Below are 22,218 nucleotides of genomic sequence, written 5' to 3'. Positions count from 1 at the left end.
TACATATAACTGAATTGTGATTTCTGTACTTTGGAAAATGCTGCTACTTTAGTAAGGCACCCTGAATTACCTTATTCATTTGAATTATTTTATCTGCTGATGACCCCTTGTCTCCAAGCTTCAGATGCATATATTCATCAGTCTGAGGGACGTTTCCACATGCATTGCAAACCCAACATGTAAGTGGTTAAGCTCATCTTCTTGCCAGCCTTGCTATTCTTTTAATATCGGCTCATTTGTATGCCACCATCTGCTCTCCTAAGAATTAAATCCGGAGGTCATTAATTCCTTCCTTGACCCTGTTAGCATCCTTGACCTCTCCATTCAGTATGCATCTGCGAGCCAATAAAAATGACCTGGAACACATTCACATATAGTTGGAGTTCTGACACCTCTACTCTTTTTCATTCCTTCTGTTCTCTCTGAGATCACATTTCTACATAACTCTAAACTTTCTTCCTTTGAAATTGGCCTTTCTTCTGCCTCTGGTGCCTGAACCTGGCACTTAGCCTTGGTCTCTAATGTTAGAACCTCAGTTTTCCTCTGCAACTTTCTATACCCTGACCCCTCTTTGCTCTAGGCCAGGCCTTGAGATGCCCAACCTTGGCCTCTTGCTTCATTTTGCTGTCTGGGCCATTTTCCAGGAGGACTGCACAGAATTTTCAGTTCTGCAGGCAACGTTTTATAGTCCTTACACTGGGCTGCGGGAACTACAGGGAGACACTGGTTCCGTATGAGTCAGGGATTTCAGGTCACTGACCACAAACTGACCAGAATTGCCTACTGCATTGGAACCAGTCATGAAAAGGCCTCAGGGAGAAGGAGGTGTGGACCAGGCCTAGGTTTAGTATGTCCTGTTATGAATCTGGTGCAAGACAGTACTGTGTGCATAAGAAATACATGTAGCCACCACCCCCCCCCCCACCCCTGCCCCGATCAGTACATAGGAAACTTCATTAGATGACCATTGTACTACCCGGTAGTCCCCGATATCCTCCCACTGGGAACTTATTAGCATATCACTTCGGTGTAGACAAACCCTATATATCACGTATTAGCATAGCCACCATTTCTATTAATAAATCCCCGCAGCTTTTATTTTATCTGCCTCCTTTGCATATGTTCATCATGCTTAAAACCCATATCCAGGTTAATTGCCTACAGGAAATGTCCAAATAGGAGGCAGAGTTTCTTACACTGTAAGAGTATCACTTAAGGCCTGTGATCCTAATGTAACTTCAACTATCACCCCGAACAGGATGAGTGTAAAGAAAAACACACCCACACACACTGTGATCAAACTGCTGAACACCAAGGATAGTCTTGAAAGCAGTCAGAGAAGACAGGAACATCACATGGAGAAGAACAAAGGTAGGAATGAGAACAGACTTGTTATTAGGGGATGGGCAGCCTAGAAGAAAATAGAGCAAGAGCTTTAAAACATTGAAAGGAAAAAAGCTGCCAACTCAGAGACTTTATCCAGCAAAAATATCTTTCAAAAATGAAGGTGAAAAAGGATTTTCCCAGAGAAAAAAAATAAAGCTAAAAAAAATTTATCACCAGTAGATTTACACCAAAAGAAATGTTAAAGTTCTTGGGGGTGCCTGGGTGGCTCAGTCGGTTAAGCGTCCAACTCTTGGTATCAGCTCAGGTCATAATCTCGCAGTTTGTGGATCAAGCCCTGCATCCACCAAGCGTGGAGCCTGCTTAGGATTCTTTCTCACTCCCTCTCTCTCTCAAAATAAATAAATAAAATTTTAAAAAACTTAAAAAAAAGAAATGTTACAGTTCTTTTTTATATTTATTTATTTTTGAGAGACAGAGAGAGACAGAGCATGAGCAGGGGAGGGGCAGAGAGAGAGGGAGACACAGAATCAGAAGCAGGCTCCGAGCTGTCAGCACAGAGCCCGACGCGGGGCTCGAACCCACAAACGGTGAGATCATGACCTGAGCCACCCAGGCGCCCCAAGAAATGTTACAGTTCTTGAGGCTGGAGTATGATATCAGATCAGGTATTCAGGAATGTAAAATTGGTCCATCATCTAAAATGAATCAATTTTATTTACCATGTCAGCTGACTAAACATGAAAAACCATATTATGGTCTCAATCCATTCAGAAAACTCATGTGACATAACTTCAACATTTATTCATGGTGAAAACTCACAGGAAGCTAGAGATGGAAAGTAACTTCATCAGCTTGATAAAGGATATCTGCAAAGAACTTAGAACTATATCATAAATAATAGAGAAAGGCTGAATGTGTTGCCCCTGAGATCAGGGATGAGGGAAGGAAGCTGGCATTCACAACTACTATTTAACATTATTTTGGAACTTCTAGATAGTACAAGGCAAGACAAAAATAAAAACCCTACAGATTGGAAAGTGGAAAAAATAAAACTGTCCACATTCAAGATGACATGATCTTCTTTGTTGACAATCCCAATCTACCAAAAGCTACTAGAACTAATAAGTGGGTTTGGTGAGGTCAAGTAAACAAGATCAACACAGAATATACAATATGGACTATGCAAAAATCAGTTATATTTCAATATATTAGCAAAAAAATTGAAAGTTGATACCAAAACAATACCACTTACAATACTATAAAAAAAACATGAAACGGGGATAAAATAAACAAAATATGTACAAGACCTATACACTGAAAACTGCAAAACATTGCTGAGAAACATAGAAAGACCTATATGAATGGAGAGATATGTCATGTTCATGGACCAGAAAACTCAGTATTGTTAATATGTCAATTCTTCCCGAATTAATCTATAGATCTTGGCATGTGTTTTATAGAAATTGGCAAGCTGATTCTACATTTTATATGAAAGAACAAAGGACCTAGAATGGTCAAAGTAACTTAGAAAAAGAATAACAAGTTTGGGGTACGTAAACTACCGATTTCAAGACTTAACTGTTAAACTACGGTAATCAAGACAGTGTATATTGATGTAAGGATAAACACATTGATCAATGGAATAAAATCGAGAATCCAGAGGTACACTCATACGTATATGGACAATTTATTTTTGTCAAAATTGCCAAAAAAACAGTCTTTCAACACATGGTACTGAAACAACTATACATCCATATAAAAAAAAATCCTCAACTCCACCCTTTCCTTGCGCCATATCACACACACAGAAAAACCTTCAAAATGGATCCTCATCTGAGTGTAAGCACTAAAACCATAAAACTTCTAGAAAACAATAGAAGAAATATCTTTGTGATTTGGATTAGACAAAGATCTCTTAGATAAGATGCAAAAAGCATGAATCAGAAAAAAATGATAAATTGTACATCATTAAAACTTTAAATATCAGCGATTCAAAGGAAACAATTAAATTAAAAATACAAGACTGGAAAAATATTTGCAAGACACTTACCTGATAAAAGACCAGTATCCGGAATGTATAAAGAATTTTTACAATAGAACAAGAAGTAGAAAAACCACCCATTTGGGATGGAGGGCAAAATATTTAAACAGACACTTTATCCAAGACATATGATGGTGAGTAAGCACATGAAAAGATGCTCAATATCACTGAGGAAATACAAAGTTAAACCACAATGAGATACTACCACACACCTAATAGTTAATGTTAAAAATTCTGATGACAGTACGTTTGATGCACAACTGGGAATCTCACACTTTGCTGGTAGGAATGCAAATGGTATAGCCAGTTTGGAAAACAGTTTGTTTCTTATCAAAATAAATATTCACCCACCTGGAGTCCAGCCTTTATGCTCTTGGTATTTTCCAAGGAGAAATGAAGACAAATATCCACACAAAGAACTGTATGCACATATTTATTGTAGTTTTATCTATAATGGCTAAAATCTGGAAACAACCCAAATGTGCATTAACTAGTGATCAGCCAAACAAATTGCTATATATCCATACAGTGGCTGGACTACTAGTACAGCCAACATGCATGAATCTCAAAAAGATTATGCTGCTTGAATGAATCCGGTTATAAAAAGTCTACTTACTGTATGATTTATGACAGTCTGAAAAAGGCAAAAACATAGGGACAGAACTCAGATCAGAGGTTGCCATGGGCTATGATGTAGAAAGGGGATTGTCCACAAGGGGGCAGAAGGGAACATTTTGGAGTGGTTGAAAATGTTTTCCATATTGATGGAGTTGGTAGATCCATGACTGTACACTTTTATCAAAATTCATCAAAATTTACAATTGAAATTTTACTTTAGTTAACCCGACCTTTTAAAGTTATGCCTTGGGGCGCCTGGGTGGCGCAGTCGGTTAAGCGTCCGACTTCAGCCAGGTCACGATCTCGCGGTCCATGAGTTCGAGCCCCGCGTCGGGCTCTGGGCTGATGGCTCAGAGCCTGGAGCCTGTTTCCGATTGTGTGTCTCCCTCTCTCTCTGCCCCTCCCCCGTTCATGCTCTGTCTCTCTCTGTCCCAAAAATAAATAAACGTTGAAAAAAAAAAAAAAGTTATGCCTTAAAAACCCAACGTGAAAAACAAATGAGAGGAAAAGTGCCAGAATCAGCTTAGCTGGGGCCCTGAGTTCCCCAACAGCCCCCCACTCTCTGGGCTTGGCAAATCATCTCAGCCCTCTGGATCTTATTTCCATCTGTTACATGGTGACTGTTTATCACCTTTCCTCCTTTCTTGGTGACATTAGGAGCTTGGAGTGATGTCATAAATCTAATGGTTCTTTAACAGAGTCCAAAATACTCGGCAGATGAGAGAGACCCTTAAGGACCGAGGTTGTTTGCCTCTGGCTTCTTGTGCAATCCCTGAGAGAGTTCATTTTTAGGGCCTCTAAGTGCTCGTTAGCTGCCAATTAGAGCACCAGGACAGACCTCTGGGTTGCTGCCTCACACCTTTTAAAAGTGTTTGGAGACAGGCCACCTTGGGTCAGCTTACCACTCACCCCCATCTCTATAAGACCCAGGCAAGAGTACTAGCCAGAGTGCTCACAGAAAGGTAAGCCCCACCACGACTTCTCACTGCTCCAGAACCCCTAGTTTCCTCCCGTCTTGAGTAAGGGTGAATGGACATCACTCAAGGTCTTCACGTGGCTTTTTCCTTGTTGATAAAACAAAGAATTGAGTGATGCTTGGATTCAGGGAAGGTAGGGAAATATGGTGAGGTTTTCCACTCTGAGTGACTGGAAGATTGAAGGACAGAGCTGGCAAACAGAAGGACATCAGAGGGAACTGACTGGGCTAAAGAGAAGGGGAAATGAAGAGTCTGGGAGAGCCAAGGAGGCTATTTAGGTTGGTTGGGGCAGAGCAGCCTGTATGTACCTTTAAGTAAACCTAGAGAGAATGCAGTACAGCCTTTCGCATTACAGAAGAAAAAGGGATGAATGGATGGATAGATAGATAGATGATAGATAGCCTTGGAAAACAGCAGGGGCTGGCGAAAAATGAACAAGTTCTCCATTCAGAACAAACTCTTGCTCATGTGAAATTCAACAAGTTAATTTTTTTGAGCCTCTTTTTTCTCATTTGTAAGATGATTACCTATCTTTAAGAATGTTTGCTAAGTTTAAATGTAACACATAATGCAGCAACATATAATAGAGTCAAATGGAGTAACATACCTGAAAGAAGGTTTGTATTTATGTAAACATTAGCTTTCTGTTTTATTTCTTTTCATTCCTTCTTTCCTCTCTCCATCTCTCCCTTCTTTTTTTCCTTTTTCCAAGGTCACAGGTAGAAACTTGTTTATAACACAAAAAACATAAGTCCCTGGACTCCAACTCCACAGCTCTTTCCATTTTGCTGAGTTGTCATTCTTATAAACCAGAAGAATGAGAGAGGAACAAAGAGAGAGAGAGAGAGAGAGAGAGAGAGAGAGAAGAAAAAAGTAGAGGGGGGGGGATTATGCATGACTTTGTGGAGAGAAAGAATTATGCAGGGCAAATTGGAACAGAGAACTTGAGGTGACCTGAACGTTGTGTGAACCGGCAGGGTGGGAGATGATTGGGGTGGGGAGTGGACAGATGCGTCCAGGATGGAGAGATGTTGCTGCTGCTCAGAGCAAGAATGAACTCTTGCCACTGTGCTATGTGACGCTGGATTGTGTCACTGCTATGATTTCCAACCCAGATTGGGCTTGCCTTAATGTTAAGCTAGGAAAATCCATCTGTGAGGACATTTCCTTCGGTGACAAGGGATCCCGACAAATACCCGCTCCCTTCTCACCAAATAACCTGCCTGTCCCAGAAGTGGCAGGTGTTGGGGCACTCTTGATGAGTCCCCTGCCACCTTTGGTCAGACCCCCAGCTCTGCCCCTCACTGTCTGCCTAAATGTGGACAAACTACCTTACCTCTTTGTGCCTCAGTTTCCTGTCTGTACAATGGGGATTATAATAGGATCTACTTCAGAGGCTTATTTAAGATTAAATGAGGTAATACAGGTAAAATATTCAGAACATTGCTTAACACATAGTAAGATCTAATTAAGTCTCAGTTATTATTATTACCTCCCTTACAGGCTTTTTGTGTGGACTGAATGAGGGAAAACATAAAAGCAACTTGGGTACAAAGTACTTGATAAATGTTACCTGTCACTGGCTGTCACTCCAATCCCAGCACCCCCAGGAAACCCTCTCTTGTTAGTCATAAGCTGACTTCGAAGGCTACACTTTGCTGGGCCTCCTCAGCACTGGGGGAGGGATTATATGCATGGGACCAACTCACAATGGAAGAAATTTATCCTCTCCAATCATGGAACAGGAAGAGGCGAACAATGAGGAAGGGATTATTGCCCATTCGCTTTTTATAGAATGAAGGCAAGAAAGGTTGGGAGAAACCCTTAGGCTCCTTCATCCGGCAGCAATGGCTGCCTTCAAATCTGTGCACAGGAGACCTCCTTGGCGGCTAAAAGAAACCACTCCCAGCCTCAAGAAAACCCACAGCCGACCTCAGAGGGAAAGAGAGGGGTGGTATCCATGAGAAAGAACCCTGCTATACCCAGAGGTCTTTTTCCTATGCTTTTTCAACACAAAGTAGTAATTTTTTTTCTGTTGTATTTCAGTAAACGGACCAAGTCCCTCTTCCTTTATTAAGGAAATTTAACTTGCCCTTCTTAACTGCTGATACTGGTGAAATCTGAGTCATGTTATCTACATGTCCTGTCTCCTTCGTCAGATAGTGGCTGTCAGGTCCTCTGTTTCCTAAAGCCCAGGGAGCCCAAGTCTTCCAAGTGTCCCTGTCTCCTCCCACCAGAAGGCTTTCTTATTTACAGTCCTTCTGATCCAGGTAGGCGACCTATGAACCTCTCTTAGAACTCCACAATCACTACAGTGTGATTTCCTTGAAGGCAGGAGCACCTTTTCTCCTTCCATGTCGCCTTTACAACAGTCCGACCAGGAAAGCTGTATCTGACGGACAAGCCATGATCCCTGCCCTACCTCCAGAATTCTGGAGAGGTGCATCTAGGGGACACGTATCTGTTTAGGGCAAAGGAGGCATTGCCACTCTACTCTGTGAGTGTCGCCCTCAGCAGAGCTAAAGTCTGCCCGGCATCGCGATAGAAAACAGAACCCAAATGTACAGTGTCAGTGGCTGGCTTCCCACTGAGGGGACCGGTGGTGGTCCCAGGTGGGAGGTAGATTCTGGAAAGGAAGGTATAACCTGTGAGAGACTAGCAGTCTTCTTTCTCCCACTGGGGGTCGGCGCTGGCCCAACAGAGTTTGAGCCCAACAGATTGCCAACGGTTTTCACAGAAAAGGACAGAATGGAGGTGCCAGGAGTAGTGTAGGGTCTCCTGTGGTAGCCTGTTAGCATAATCTACATTCTGTGTCTTGTGCTATCGATTTCGAGTGGTCCAAGTCGTGACTCTGTAACCTACTCCTCACAATGGTTCAGTTCCCTACCCTTTCTCCATATGCAAGTGCTAGAATGATCCAGGTTATCAATGCTCTCATCAGAGGAGGGAAAGATCAGTTAAAAACTGGGGTGCATAAGGGGGCGCCTGGGTGGCTCGGTCAGATGAGCGTCTCACTTCGGCTCAGGTCATGATCTCGCGGTTTGTGAGTTCGAGCCCCACGTGGGGCTCTGTGCTGACAGCTCAGAGCCTGGGGCCTGGTTTGGATTCTGTGTCTCCCTCTCTCTCTGCCCCTCCCCTGCTCACTGCTCTCTCTCTCTCTCTCTCTCTCTCAAAAATAAATAAACATTAAAAATTTTTTTTTTTAAACTGGGGTGCATAAGGAAGATTTCTTTGAGATGATGGGACAATGCCCCGGGACTGAGCCTTGAAGGATGGAGTCTTGATGTGTGAAAGAGAGAGAATGTTCTAGTTAGAAGGGAGCACTAGCACAGTCCTGGACAAAGGGTGGCCTAGCAGAGGCAAGAGTCAAGCAGAAGGAGGCCCCAAAGCTACCTTTCCAGAGCCACTGATGCAGTCTCATGAAAGAACTTTTGACTTCATGGCTTCACTCCTCAGTTGTCCAAGGATTTGTTAGGTACACGGAACTTCCACTATGTGCAGTAGAGTAGAAGCTGGCTAAATGTTCCCTGGGACTTCAGCTGCCCTCTTTTCCCTTGGCAAATCTCCTGATCTCCCATCCCACCCCCTACAAAATCATCATTCTTCCCCATATCTCTTAATAGCAACTCCAGGTGTTAGGCCAAGAATCTTGGAATCATCCCTGTACTTCTCTTTCTCTCACACTTCCACCGTCAAAATATATGCAGAATCTACTACCTTCGACAAATAGACAACTATTGAATAAAAGGATGGATGGATGGATGGATGGGATCTTGACTTCTTCCAATAGCTGTGGTGATCCCAAGACCTGAAGACTTAGGAAAACCTTTCTTCTCTGTAGCACACAATGTCATTTATAAAGCCTCAGTAACAATACACCCAAGTTCTGTAAGAGGCAGTGCAGGTGTCGATTTAGGGAGTCAGACAGTCCTGAGTTTGAGACCCTACTTTACAGCCCCGGACTACTTATTTAACCTTTAAAAACCCCAGGGTCCGGATTACACCGATATAATAGCAGTTACCCCACAGAGCTCTGTGAAAATTAAATAAGAAAATAAATATGAAGTTCTTAGCACAACTCTCAGAGTTTACACTTTCAAAATGTTGTCAGCGCCTTCTTAAGTCACCTTCGCGTCCTTCCGTATTTAGCGTCCGAGTGCTTCTGTACTTTGGTCTGCTCCTTGCTCCTCTCTTTGCTCGCTCTCCCTTTGCATCTCTTCTTGATTTTGTGAGATCTTGTCCTCCTACCCTTCTTTAGATTGTTCCTACTCTCCTATATTGTGCTTTCTAGAACCTCATCTATTCATCTATTCACTGAGCTAGTCAGAACTGCTATTCAGCACTACACACAGATACAACCTTAATAGCTGTTAAAATGCTGGTAAATAGTCAGTGTCCTGGGCCCCAGAGTAGTTTCTCTGCCCCAGCCCCTTCCCTGGGATCCCCTGGATCTCAGCCTGAAACAGCAATTAAAGGTCCATGTCTGGCATCGTGGGGCCCTCCAGGAGACTGCTTAAGCTCTAGGCTGGTAGGTGCCCACGCCATATTACCCCAGCATCCAGTAGCCACAGATTAGGTGCCTACTGTGTGTCTCTTTCCTTCTCTGGCAGGTTCAGGTCTTCTCCCACTACAGAGCTCAGCAGCAGCAGCCTATGGAGCCAGGCGCCTGGGGGAACAGGACAACTGTCACTGAGTTCATCCTTCTTGGCCTGACAGAAAACGTAAGACTGAAACCCATCCTTTTTGTCGTCTTCCTCTTTGCCTATGTACTCACCATAGGGGGCAACTTCAGCATCCTGGCTGCCATCTTTGTGGAGCCCAAACTCCACACTCCCATGTACTACTTCTTGGGGAACCTCTCTCTGCTGGACATTGGATGCATCACTGTCACTGTCCCTCCAATGCTAGCATGTCTCCTGCCCCCCCAGTGCAGGGTCCCCTACGCTGCCTGCATTTCACAGCTCTTCTTCTTCCACCTCCTGGCCGGTGTGGACTGTCACCTCCTGACAGCCATGGCCTATGACCGCTACCTGGCCATCTGCCAGCCCCTCACCTACAGCACCCGCATGCGCCGTGAAGTCCGGGGTGCCCTGGTGGCCATTTGCTGCACTATCTCCTTTATCAATGCTCTGACTCACACAGTGGCTGTGTCTGTGCTTGACTTCTGCGGCCCTAATGTGGTCAACCACTTCTACTGCGACCTCCCACCCCTTTTCCAGCTCTCCTGCTCCAGTATCCACCTCAATGGGCAGCTGCTTTTTGTGGGGGCCACTTTCATGGGGGTGTTCCCCATGATCCTCATCTCAGTGTCTTACGCCCACGTCACAGCTGCAGTGCTACGAATCCGTTCAGCAGAGGGGAGGAAGAAGGCCTTCTCCACGTGTGGCTCCCACCTCACCGTGGTCTGTATCTTTTATGGAACTGGCTTCTTCAGTTACATGCGTCTGGGCTCAGTGTCAGCCTCAGACAAAGACAAAGGGATTGGGATCCTCAATACTATCCTCAGCCCCATGTTGAACCCACTCATCTATAGCCTCCGGAACCCTGATGTGCAGGGCGCCCTGAAAAGGGTGCTGATGGGGAAGCGGCCTCCTGAATGAGAAGGCAGGGCGTCAAAATACCCCTCCCTCCTAGAGCACCCCCTGACCTTCCCATGCTGAAGGCATGATGTCGGTCACAGGTGTCTTCATGGGTGGGTTGAGGGATGGGAGGAAAGTAGATAGTATGGACCAGAGTATAAGATGGTTTATCTTGGATTGGGGAGAAAAGCTAAAGCTGGTAGGAGATGGATTAAAGTCAGGTGGGAGAAAATTATAATGTGGGTCAGGAAATGGGACACAAATCAACTATTTTTTTAAGTTCAGTGAGTGTTCAGTTGAAATATATTTAAAATGCTAATAAAATAATGCTAATAATAAATAAATAAATAATAAATAAATAAAATAATGCTAATAAAATGCTAATGCTAATAAAATAATGCTAATAAAATGCTAATAAAAGCAAAATGTTTGTACCCTCCGCTCACCTTTTAAGACAAAATATATTCGTACCAGAGTAGGGGGTGTGGTTTTTAGAAGAATCTTCTTCAGGAAATAAACCCAGGACTGTGTCATTAAATTGAGGTTTGACATAGCCTGGGAGGGGGCATTGGGACCTGTCCGAACACCTTGCCAGCATCTTCTTCAGAGCAACGTTGCCACATGCGGGCTCCGCAAACCAGTGTCCCCATCCTGAGTAATCGTTAGTGGGAACACCACATTTTCATGTCCGTGTGCGAACTGACTCTCACAGCTCCTGCACCAAAAATGTGAGGACGGAGCATGTTTCAGGAGAAGGAACACTCAGAATAGTAAGGCGACCCTCTCACAGTCCAACAAACTCATCCTGATACGAAATTGTAGGACACAGCTGGGGCAACTTTTGGTGAAATGAAGGTACTATGGACATTTTTAGGCCAAAAAAGAAGGAGGAGGGGGGCAATATTAGGAAGATACTGGATATAAAAGAAAAAAACCCCACTGTTTTTGATGAAATAAAGGCAATCACTGAGTTTGCCATAAAAGAGCAACACTTTCCGAACCGTGTGAACTGAGAGAATCCTGCCTGAAGCTACAGCCAAAGAAGTATCTCCTTCCTGCAGAGAATTAGGAAGAGAGCATTTAGTTAGCAAAGCTGAGCACAGAGCACCAGGGTGTGGAATCCCGTAACACCCAGAAACCAGGATCCACTTAACTTAGAGCACGCGACAGGGGAGGGGTAATAATAAACAAGTCATCATGTGCTATGACAAAGTGGTTGTCTTTAATTCATGTTCTGAAGTGCATGGGTTTTTTAGGCCTGCCTTTAGATATTGTGAATTTTGTTATTTAGCCTAACTAGGTGTGATCATGTTTCACAAAGCCATTTCCTCCCCAGGGAAATCTGAACTGTATAGTTTTTAACTCTGCTATGCGAATATGAGCAATTCATGTTTCATGTAAATCATTTTACTAAAAAGCCTCTTTTTGTTTAAAAAGAAATGTGAACGTATTGCCATGAAAAGGTGTATAGCATCTATTGCTAAATTTGGAAAGTGATGATAACGTGATATGTGTGCGGGGGCAGAGGGGGTGAGTAGGCAAAAAATCCCGAACAACCCCCGAGCTTAGACAGCGCTTCCTTCCCTCTGTGGAGGAGGGTAGGGCTGTGGGAAGTGGAGAAGCACTTCAGCTTTTATTTTGTGTATTTTTATTTGAATTTTTTCCCTGGGTTCTGTAACTTAAACAACGACAAAAAATAAATTGTAAAAAATGCTAATGGTGACAATGCGGAGTTGGGAGGGCAGGGTGAATGGACTGTAGTGTTTTATCTCCGGCCTTCAAAGTGTCCTCTGTCATCCTCATGTTTGAGAAAAATAGTAAGTTGGCTTGTCCGTCCAACGGAAGGCCATTGGGCTCACCTCGTCAAGATTTGGACGCCTGGGAGAGACATAAGCCAGTCATTGGCCATCTTGCTCCTCCAAACGATCCCTAGCCTAGGAGAATACTCTCGGTGGGCCCTTCCTCCCTCCTCCATGCCCTTCCTGGCCCTGACCATTTGAACTGTACCCTCCATTCCACACCCATGTAATTCTGCTCAGAAGTAGTGACTAATCTTGGTGGGGACCCATTTTGACCTTTCCTAGTTCCCTGTGCTGCAGACAAAGGTTCGTGGACTCCTGGCACCGAAAGACAACTTCTAACCATATCACCATCCTGACTGCAGAGAGCCCATATCCAAAGAAGTATGTTACAGATGTCATCGGTTACTTTGTGAACTTTTGAGGACGTCCAGGACCCATCTGTCAAGCTCAGCAGATGTCATTTTATACATATTGGGCATCTACATATGAGTAGTGGAAGATGCTCTCATTTGCATCCCAATCATGCCTCCTTCTCCATCAAGAGGCTTAACAATTTGTCCATCACAGAGAGAGGCACTCTTAGGACTCAAGAAAATTATAAAAGTAGTAGGTTTTCTCTTTTATTCTATTAGCACACAACAGTATTTACGGAACACTTTGAAATCTATTCTCATTTGAAAATTGTAACTGCATAGTTGAGTGTCACCCACAACCAGGGCCAGGATTGCAGAGTAAGAAGGCCAGCGTCTATTATCCTCACTTTGCAGATTAAAAAAAAAAAACAAAGGTACAGACGTGCTAAGTGATTTTCCAGAGGCCGTAGACAGACTTAGTAGGTAGGGCAGCCTCCAACTGCCAACTCCCGATGCAGCATTTTTGCCTCCCTCCCAACCTGCTTCTAATAAATCACCAAAGAATTCAAAACTAAACGGTGATAATGACTCTAGGTGCAGCGAGTCTCAGAAATGGGAAAGGCAGCGTAGTTGAGCGGAGAGAGCTTTAGACAGGACATATGGAGACCTGGGTTCGAATCCAGCCTCTTTTACTTTAGGCTACATGAACTTTAGAAGCATCAATTCCTTTCATGTGTAATTAGTCCCTTCCAAATATCTTGGCTTTTTTCACTCACCTACCATATGATAAATACTCAGACCCACATAGGTTGCCAAAGGCTGAGGGAAAATAAGGGACCATGGGCAATTAAATGGACAAGGATAAGGTTGAAAACAGGGTACAAGCCCAGGAACAATTAATTGATGGGCAGTGGACCTGTGGTGTGTAAAAGTCGGTTCTTGGTCTTCAGCAACTGGAGAGGTAGTAGCAGTGGGCCAGGCAGAGGCACGAAGACCTGAGAGCTAATAATGATTGAAACAGGAGGAAGAGAGCCTGGAAAGGAATCTTGGAACATGAGCCAGATAATATGTAACCTGTTTTCAGAGTTTTTTTATGTTTGAGGGACCTGGTTAGATGATGCTCTCAGGGCCTAAAAGAATTCCGACCTTATATTTGGTATGGACAGGTAGCTGTCCAGGGTAAGATTCGGGGAAGAGAAAATAAAGCAAGCATCTTCTATGTGCCAGGCAGCAAGGTGAGAAGCCCGTGCTCCTAGTTAAATCGAATACACTGTGGTCAAGTTAGGAGACCCGGCTTCCGGGCTAACACTGCTACGAGCTAGCAGTGTTAACACTGGGCAGGCCACTTCCTCTCTGCGGGCCCCACTTTTCTCATCTATGCATAGGACATCATAACATGCGCTTCAAATGATTATTTGGAGCATTCAATGAATTGAAATACAGAATTACTGAGTTGACAAGTGCAGCGTGAAGGTGATGTGAAAATTCCATCGGGTTCAAGTAGAAGGCATTGGCAGATTTCTAGTGTTTGTATCCTCTCTCTACTATGGACCAGAGCAGGGATTTTCCCCGCGAAAATGCCGGCTTTCCCAGCCAGCGCTAGGCCCGTTGTACTGCACTGGCCTTCAGCTCCCTTGAATGAGCTGGTGAAGGACTCAGTCCTGTAGAAGCTGCTGCCCTGCACCCCTCCCCCCACACCACGGGAGGGAGCATGATGAATCTCTTGGGCCCCCAGACACCTCAGTATCTTTTGGTCTATTCACAAGAGGCAGCTAATTGATAAACTTTGCTAACTTCCCCAGCCTCCGCAGGACCTCAGGAGTCCCACCCACCCAGGAACTGCTCTAATGAAGAATCTTCTAATTAGCTCCCAAATGAGAGTTCAGGATAACGCAACCTAGGGGCTAAGGGAAGGTGGGATTTGCTGATTGTCTTCTGCATCTCTGCTAATAAGGCCAGAGGGAAGGGATGCCCAGAGAAGACTTCCTTTCTTTTTGGTCCTTAAGTCAGAAAGAAACTAGACCTCAGGGAGGACAGTGGAGGAGGCCAATTAGTGATGGGTGGTTGCAATAGTGTCGTTAGTAAGACTCATTAGCAAAGTTGTGAGTAGAGGGAGGATGCGTTCAAACCGAGAATGCCTGGTCAGGGGTCTCAGCCTCCCTGCAAACACCGGCCTCCCATTTCTTCACTTTCTGTCTGACTTTCAGCATTTTGTTCTCCCACCTTCTCACATCCAGAACTCTGTGTTCTCCATCCCCCCTCCCAGGACAGCCTGGTTGTTTTCAATCCCATGTTAAGAAGCACACCTGCTTCATTGTAAGGGTGCATCATTTTATAACTGCACCAGGATTTCCTTGATCAAACTCCTGCCTCGACCGTTCAGGTTGCTTCCAGTTTTTCACTCTTAAAGGCAGGGCTTTGATATGTCTTTGCACAGCCGTTTCCTTGAACGGACCATATGCGTGTACGTATGTATATTCAACACTTTTATGAATATTGACAAATTATCAATAGGCAGATTGTACCATTTGGCTTTTCTACCAATTCAGTGCAACAGGGCTAATTCCCTGGTCCTCACCAACCCTAGGTATTACCATTTACAAAAATGTTTTTACAACATGATAAGTGAATCACTATTTCCCATTACTGTTTTACTTTGCATTTCTTTGTGAAGGACGCTGAGCTTTTCTTCTTACATTAACACAAGTGTTAGCTGTTTTTCATATATGCTGCCAATATTTCCCTTATTTATATTTGTCTCTTATTAATGCTATTGGTGTTTTTGACTTTTAACATTTTCTGTAGCCAAGCATATGTTTTACTTTATGATTTCTGTCTTTGCTGTCACACTTGAAATTATTTTCCCCATCTCAAGTTTATGTAAATATTCATCTATATTTTCTAGCGCTTATTTTAGGATTTTATTTTTTACATTTTATGTTTTACATTTGGACATCTCAAATTCATTTTCGTACATGATGTGACATAGTGATACAGCTTTATTTTTTTAATTCTATAGCTTAGGTCCCAAGACTGTTCCCAATAATTTGAAGTACCTCCTTTTGTCAAACATCAAATGCTTTGGTACACTATTGCCTGCTTCTGGAATTTCTACTGTGTTACTCCGTTCTGTCTGTACCACAATGTTTCAACCACTGTAGCTTTAGAATACACATTCATTCATAGCTCATTTTAGAAATCACATATTCGCGTCACATTCTCGTTGATCTCTTTCCTCCCAAATGGACTTGATTAGTCTTGCATGTTTAACTATAGAATCATTTTTCTGATTGGAACCTTCTACCTTGGAAATTTGCATTGGAATGTGTAAAATTTATAGATGGTTTTGGGAGAATTGACAGCTTTACCATATATCTTTCCAGATAGGGACATGGTATGGTCTATCAATTTCTTCAAGTATTGCCTCTAAAGAAGAGCTCTGAAGTCTTTTAAAAATGAGCACTTCTTGGGGCGCCTGGGTGGCTCAGTCGGTTGAGCGTCTGACTTCGGCTCAGGTCATGATCTCGCGGTCCGTGAGTTTGAGCCCCGCGTCGTCGGGCTCTCTGCTGACAGCCCAGAGCCTGGAGCCTGTTTCAGATTCTGTGTCTGCCTCTCTCTCTGGCCCTCCCCTGTTCATGCTCTGTCTCTCTCTGTCTCAAAAATAAATAAACATTAAAAAAAAAAAAATGAGCACTTCCACCTTTCTAATATTTCTTTTTTAAAAGCTTATTTCTTTAGGGGCGCCTGGGTGGCTCAGTCGGTTAAGCGTCAGACTTCGGCTCAGGTCATGATCTCACGGTTCGTGGGTTCGAGCCCTCCATTAGGGTCTTTGTTGACAGCTCAGAGCCTGGAGCCTGCTTTGAATTCTGTGTCTCCCTCTCTCTCTGCCCCTCCCCCACTCACTCTGTGTCTCAAAAATAAATAAACATTAAAAACATTTTTTAAGCTTATTTCTTTATTTTAAGAGAGAGAGCGTATAAGCAGGGGAGAGGCAGAGAGAGAGGGAGAGAGAGAAAATCCCAAGCAGGCTCCATGAAGTGCAGAGCCCCATGCAGGGCCGAACCCATGAACTGCGAGATCATGAGCTGAGCGGAAACCACGAGTCGGCCACTTAACAGACTGAGCCACCAGGCGCCCCTCTGTTAAGTTTATTTCTAAATAAATAAGAGTTTTGTTACTATTATGAAGTAAATGCTTTAATATAAGATATGAATAGTTTAGGACTCTTACTACGTCTTGTTCAACTATTCACCAACAGGAAAGTGACAGGGTATCCATTTGGACATGATCCATGTCTATTTCATCATACCATCACAAATATTATTTTTTTTATCATTCCTAATCTTAGAGGCAAAAATATATGATAATTTTACTTTGCTTTTTCTGCTTCCTAGTAAAACAGAGTAATTTCTTCTGTTAACCATGTTTGCATTTTTCTCTTTTATAAATTGCCTTTCAGTTCTTGGCTTATTTATCTAAGGAGATGTCAGTGTTTTCACTTCATTTTTTCTTTTTCTTTTTTTTTTTTTTTTTTAGTTTGTTTGGTATGAATTTCTAATAGGTCTTTAAAGAGTAAATATATTAGCCTTTTCATATTTTCTGCAAATATTTCTCCAAGTATTATTTGCCTAATTTTAATTTGAGTGACTTTTTACAGAAAATTTTTTAAATGTTCAAGTAGTCACATCTTTTGACCTTTTCCTTTGAGCCTTGTTGCATCCTGTGTGTTCTTAGAATGTCTGCCATTGTTGACAGTTATGATAAATATTTGCTTATATGTTCCCCTGTATTTTTTCAATTTTGAGTTTTGTATTTAACTCCTAAGCCTCTCCTACATTGGTTTGGCCACATTGTGTACTATATGCATCCAAGAGGTCTTTCTTTTCTTTTCTTTTTTTTTTTTTTTTTTCAACGTTTATTTATTTTTGGGACAGAGAGAGACAGAGCATGAACGGGGGAGGGGCAGAGAGAGAGGGAGACACAGAATCGGAAACAGGCTCCAGGCTCTGAGCCATCAGCCCAGAGCCCGACGCGGGGCTCGAACTCATGGACCGCGAGATCGGACCGCGAGATCGTGACCTGGCTGAAGTCGGACGCTCAACCGACTGCGCCACCCAGGCGCCCCAGGTCTTTTTTTTCAAATGAACAATCAATGCCTCAACATAGTGTTGAATATTTTATTGAGTCCTCTATTCCCTCAATAATTTATGCTTAATGTATGCATGATAATTACTGCTTAATTTATGTACACATCAAATTATTAAAAATCCAAAAATGTGTTTATGGTCTCTGTCTTCCATTCTGTCCGTTGTCTATTTCTATGTAAGTATCAGTGTGTTTTTTTCAGTCCCAAGACAATTTTTATGACCAAGTCACCAGATCCTAAAAGGAAATTTTTACAGTAGAAATGTCACTTCTTTAATGTATACACATTTCCACATCAATTATATTTTTTAAATAATTTGGAGGCTTAAAAATGATTCTATTAAAATGTTCTTTGATATCTTTCCAGTATGTTTTTATTATTGTTAATAACAGCCCCTATTTATTTTCATGTATTTAACAACTAGCCAGAGACTAGGCTTATACATACATTTTGTTACTTAATCCTTACAATAAATTTGTCCCATGAGACAAATGTTAGAATTTTCATTTTACAGATGAAGGCAGCCGCAGGGGGAAAATTCTGACAGAAAAATATTCTGTAACATTTTCTTTCTTTCTTTTTTTTTTTCAGTTCGTTTAAGGGTATATCACCTGGCTTCTCTCAACCCCCAACTGATCTTACTGATGCCCTCAAGACAGTGCCACGCTGCCTTGCCTGCCACACCTCCTAAATCAGATCAGGGACCAGATCAGCCAGCTGCCCAGAGATCCCCATGCAGCTTCTTGCACAACTGGTGAAAAGCAAACACACTGCCCATCCTGCTGAAATATGCAAAGCCCTCCGGTGTATTTTTCCAGTGGAAATTAAAAAAAGTTTTTAATGTTTATTTATCTTTGAGAGGGAGATAGAGAAAGAGAGCATGAGCCAGGTAAGGGCAGATAGGGAGGGAGACACAGAATCTGAGGCAGGCTCCAGGTTCCAAGCTGTCAGCACAGAGCCTATGTGGGGATTGAACTCACGAACCGTGAGATTATGGCCTGATCCAAAGCTGGATGCTTAACCAACTGTGCCACCCACGCACCCCGTCCAGTAGAAAAATTTTAAACTCTCTTTGCCAGTGCTGATCAACCTTTCATCAATATTTTTGTGACATGCATATGGAAATAAAGACATGTAACCAGTCTTGACATCAATCAGGTATTAGTCAACTGAATATAGCAGGTGAAGTGGGCTAAAATTCTAAAACCGAACAATTCACAGCATAGTGGTTTTCAGTGAGAATAAGTGTCTTTTTTTTTTTTTTTTTTTTTTTGAGTATCTAAATTTTAAACATTTCTGAAGGGATGTGCAAGCCAGGAAAAGAATAATATTTAAAGCTGCTTAAAATAACTAGTATTATTTCATACTGCTTCAGAAGGTCAAGTATTTAGGAGTATGTTAACTGGGTGGTTCTGGCCCAGGGTCTTTCATGAGGTTGTAGTCAAACCCGTTGGCATGGCAAGCCTCTGAAGACTTGACTGGGACTGGAAGTTTCCATTCATCACCATGTGGGCCTCTCCATAAGGATGCTCTTGCCATGGCTTCTGCCAGAGAGAGTGATGAGAGAAGGAGAGTGAGAGAGACAGAGAGGGAACACCAAAAGATGGAAGCCACAGAATCAAATCTTGGAAGGGATTCCCATTACTTGTGCAATATTCTTTGTTAGAAGTGAGTCATCAAGTCCAGCCCATCTCTAGGGGTTGGAAATTAAGTTCTACTTCTTGAGAGGAGGGGCATCAAAGAATTCATGGAAATATCAGAAAAGAATAACTTCCATACACATTTTGACAAAACTTAAAAACCATATCCACATAAACTTCTTCTGTCTTTAAGGAATGTAATTAGTGGTGTTCAGCTATAGTGGAAGAAACATGAAATAAAAGAGAATTTTATTATCTGCTGGTAGCATCTTGAATGACCTTTATTTTTTCTTTATCCATTTCTATGTTTTCTAATAATCTTATGATAAGCATTGGTCAGCATAATAAAAGACAAAAAAGCTAAAAAAAAGAGAGAATTTTATTTTACTGAGTCAAGGTATGTTCAATGCAGGTGCTAAATCCATTAATGGTACCCAAGGGAGAGAGACATGCAATTTTTATTCAATAAAAATCCACTCTATACTCCACAAAAAATAAAACTGGAATAAATACATAGAGAATATCAATTTGAAAATTATCTAGTATTAGACTGTCTGGGAGCCCAGACTGTGCTCCCACTGGAAATTCCTCTTAACTCTTCCCCCTTCTAGACTGGACAGAGTTTTCCACAAGATCAAGAATTTGTGTATTATTTCTTGAAACTCCCCCAGAACTTGGGCGCCTGGGTGGCTCCGTCGGTTGAGCGTCTAACTTCGGCTCATGTCATGATCTTGCTGTCCGTGAGTTCCAGCCCCGCACCGGGCTCTGTGCTGTCGGCTCAGAGCCTGGAACCTGCTTCAGATTCTGTGTCTCCCTCTCTCTCTGCCCCTCCCCCACTTGCACTCTGTCTTTCTGTCAAAAATAAACATTAAAAAATTTAAAACAGAAAAAGAAACTCCCCCAGAACTTGGTGCACATAGGAGCCATCAGTAAATATTCTCTGAATGAACCAATACTGCATCTCTTCTCACTCTTACCCTAACCCCCAACTCACCTCCTCCTAGAAGAGTGGTTACTGTCTTCTGTATCTTGCGAAGATAATTACTCGAACACGTAGAGACTGACCCTGGGTTAGACTGCAAACATGGGTTCTGATATCCTTGTCTAACTTCATTCCTCTTTCTTTTCTCCAAATCCCAATTGGACATTTAGGTTCCAGAAAGACGAGCACACACTTCCTCAGATGAAAATCGAATGGAAAAGCAGTTAAGAATTTGACTTATTGGCCAAAATAGGCTCAGTATACCTTACCCAATGATTCTCTTTGGAGACTGCTCAGGTTTTAGTATGCTTCTTCTTGCTTTCATTTACTGTGGCCAGGGGCGACAGCGGGTGTGGCAAGAGCTGCTTAGTCAAGGACCAGTTCTCAGTTACACGCTAGGGTGTTTGAGAGCTACTTGGCCCACTTGGAGGTGGGGCTGGTTTTGTGGGACACGGCTGGGCAGGAAGACTATGACCTCCTGAGACCTCTCTCCTACCCAGATGTCAGTGTGGTGCTGACCTGCGTCTTTGTGGTTTGCCCTAATAGTTTTCAAAACACCAGGAAAATGGACCCCAGAGACCAGTCATTTCTACCCCGATGTGCCCATCATTCTGGTTGGGAATAAGAAGGACCTTTCTAATGAAGAATGAAGAAGCAGGTTCCAGTAAAACCAGAGATTTTAAAAGAGAGCCCAAAATTTCAATACCTGAATAGTAAAAGTTCTCTAGAGAGAGAACAAAGGAAATGGGGTGGGAGTGGGGGAAGTAAAGTGTTTTTTTTTTTAATTTCCATATCTCAAGAAAATGCCCAGATACAAAGCACAATGGATGAAAACAGATCTATCCAAAAGCAATCATTGTGAAATTTCAAGTCACTGGAATTTAAGAGAATAGTCCACAAGCTTTCAGAGTGTGGGTGGCAGAGAAAGGAACAGTCAGCTCACATGTGAAGGATAAAGAGTTAGATGCATCTTCCACTTCTTGTAATGGCAGGTGAGGTAACTTGAACTAAGCCTCCTTCTCGGGACAACTGAAAAAGCTGGACAAAATATTTAAAATATATTCGTCAAGGTATCAGAGCTAATAAAAACAGTGAAGAACTGCCAGGACAGAGCCCAGAGAAAGATGAGTCCCACAGAAATGGGGCCATTCAGGCTTTTTCCCTGGAACCCTTCACTGATTTCAGAGGGCACAGCCAAGTGACTAAGGGGCTACAAGTTCAGGATCACCCCAACTCAACTTTGGGAACTGAGATAAGGTGGAGCTGTGCTATAGTCTCTGCAGAAGTTTTTTTATTTTTAGTTCGCCCTTTGCTATTAAAATAGCCTTTCCAGGGGCGCCTGAGTGGTTCAGTCGGTTAAGTGTCCGACTTCAGCTTAGGTCATGATCTCAAGGTTCATGGGTTTGAGCCCCGCATCGGGCTCTGTGCTGACAGCTCAGAGCCTGGAGCCTGCTTTGAATTCTGTGTCTCCCTCTCTCTCTGCCCTTCCCCTTCTCATGCTGTCTCTCTCTCTCTCTCAAAAATAAACATTTTAAAAAAAAATTTTAAATGAATAAAAAAAATATAGCCTTTCTGGATCCCAACCCAAATAAGGGGGTTTCATTACACCCTGAACTCTAATCCTTTTTCTCTAGGACCTTGAAGTGTGTCAAAAGCACTTAACTGCATATTAGGAAAGAAGAAAACTTCCATAAGCAATGAGCTAAACACCCACCTTAAGAAGTTTAAAACGA

The 22,218-nt window shown here is 42.7% G+C and overlaps 1 protein-coding gene across 1 annotated transcript; it reads left to right on the top strand.

Moving 5' to 3' along the window:
• Positions 1 to 9,081: 9,081 nt before the first annotated feature.
• LOC123604649 (olfactory receptor 139) lies at positions 9,082 to 10,858 on the top strand. The gene has a single exon (XM_045490980.1). It carries the CDS (start codon positions 9,636 to 9,638, stop codon positions 10,581 to 10,583), a length of 948 nt encoding a protein of 315 aa, XP_045346936.1. The 5' UTR covers positions 9,082 to 9,635; the 3' UTR covers positions 10,584 to 10,858.
• The last annotated feature ends 11,360 nt before the right edge of the window (positions 10,859 to 22,218 follow it).

The sequence above is a fragment of the Leopardus geoffroyi genome, chromosome E1 (genome assembly GCF_018350155.1).
Source record: "Leopardus geoffroyi isolate Oge1 chromosome E1, O.geoffroyi_Oge1_pat1.0, whole genome shotgun sequence".
NCBI lineage: Eukaryota > Metazoa > Chordata > Mammalia > Carnivora > Felidae > Leopardus > Leopardus geoffroyi.
Note: the sequence above shows the minus strand (reverse complement) of the source record. Positions and strands in the feature narration are given on the sequence as shown.

Bases quoted from the DNA above. Each gene is read 5' to 3' on its own strand.
- LOC123604649 (XM_045490980.1), top strand. From the start codon at position 9,636: ATGGAGCCAGGCGCCTGGGGGAACAGGACAACTGTCACTGAGTTCATC.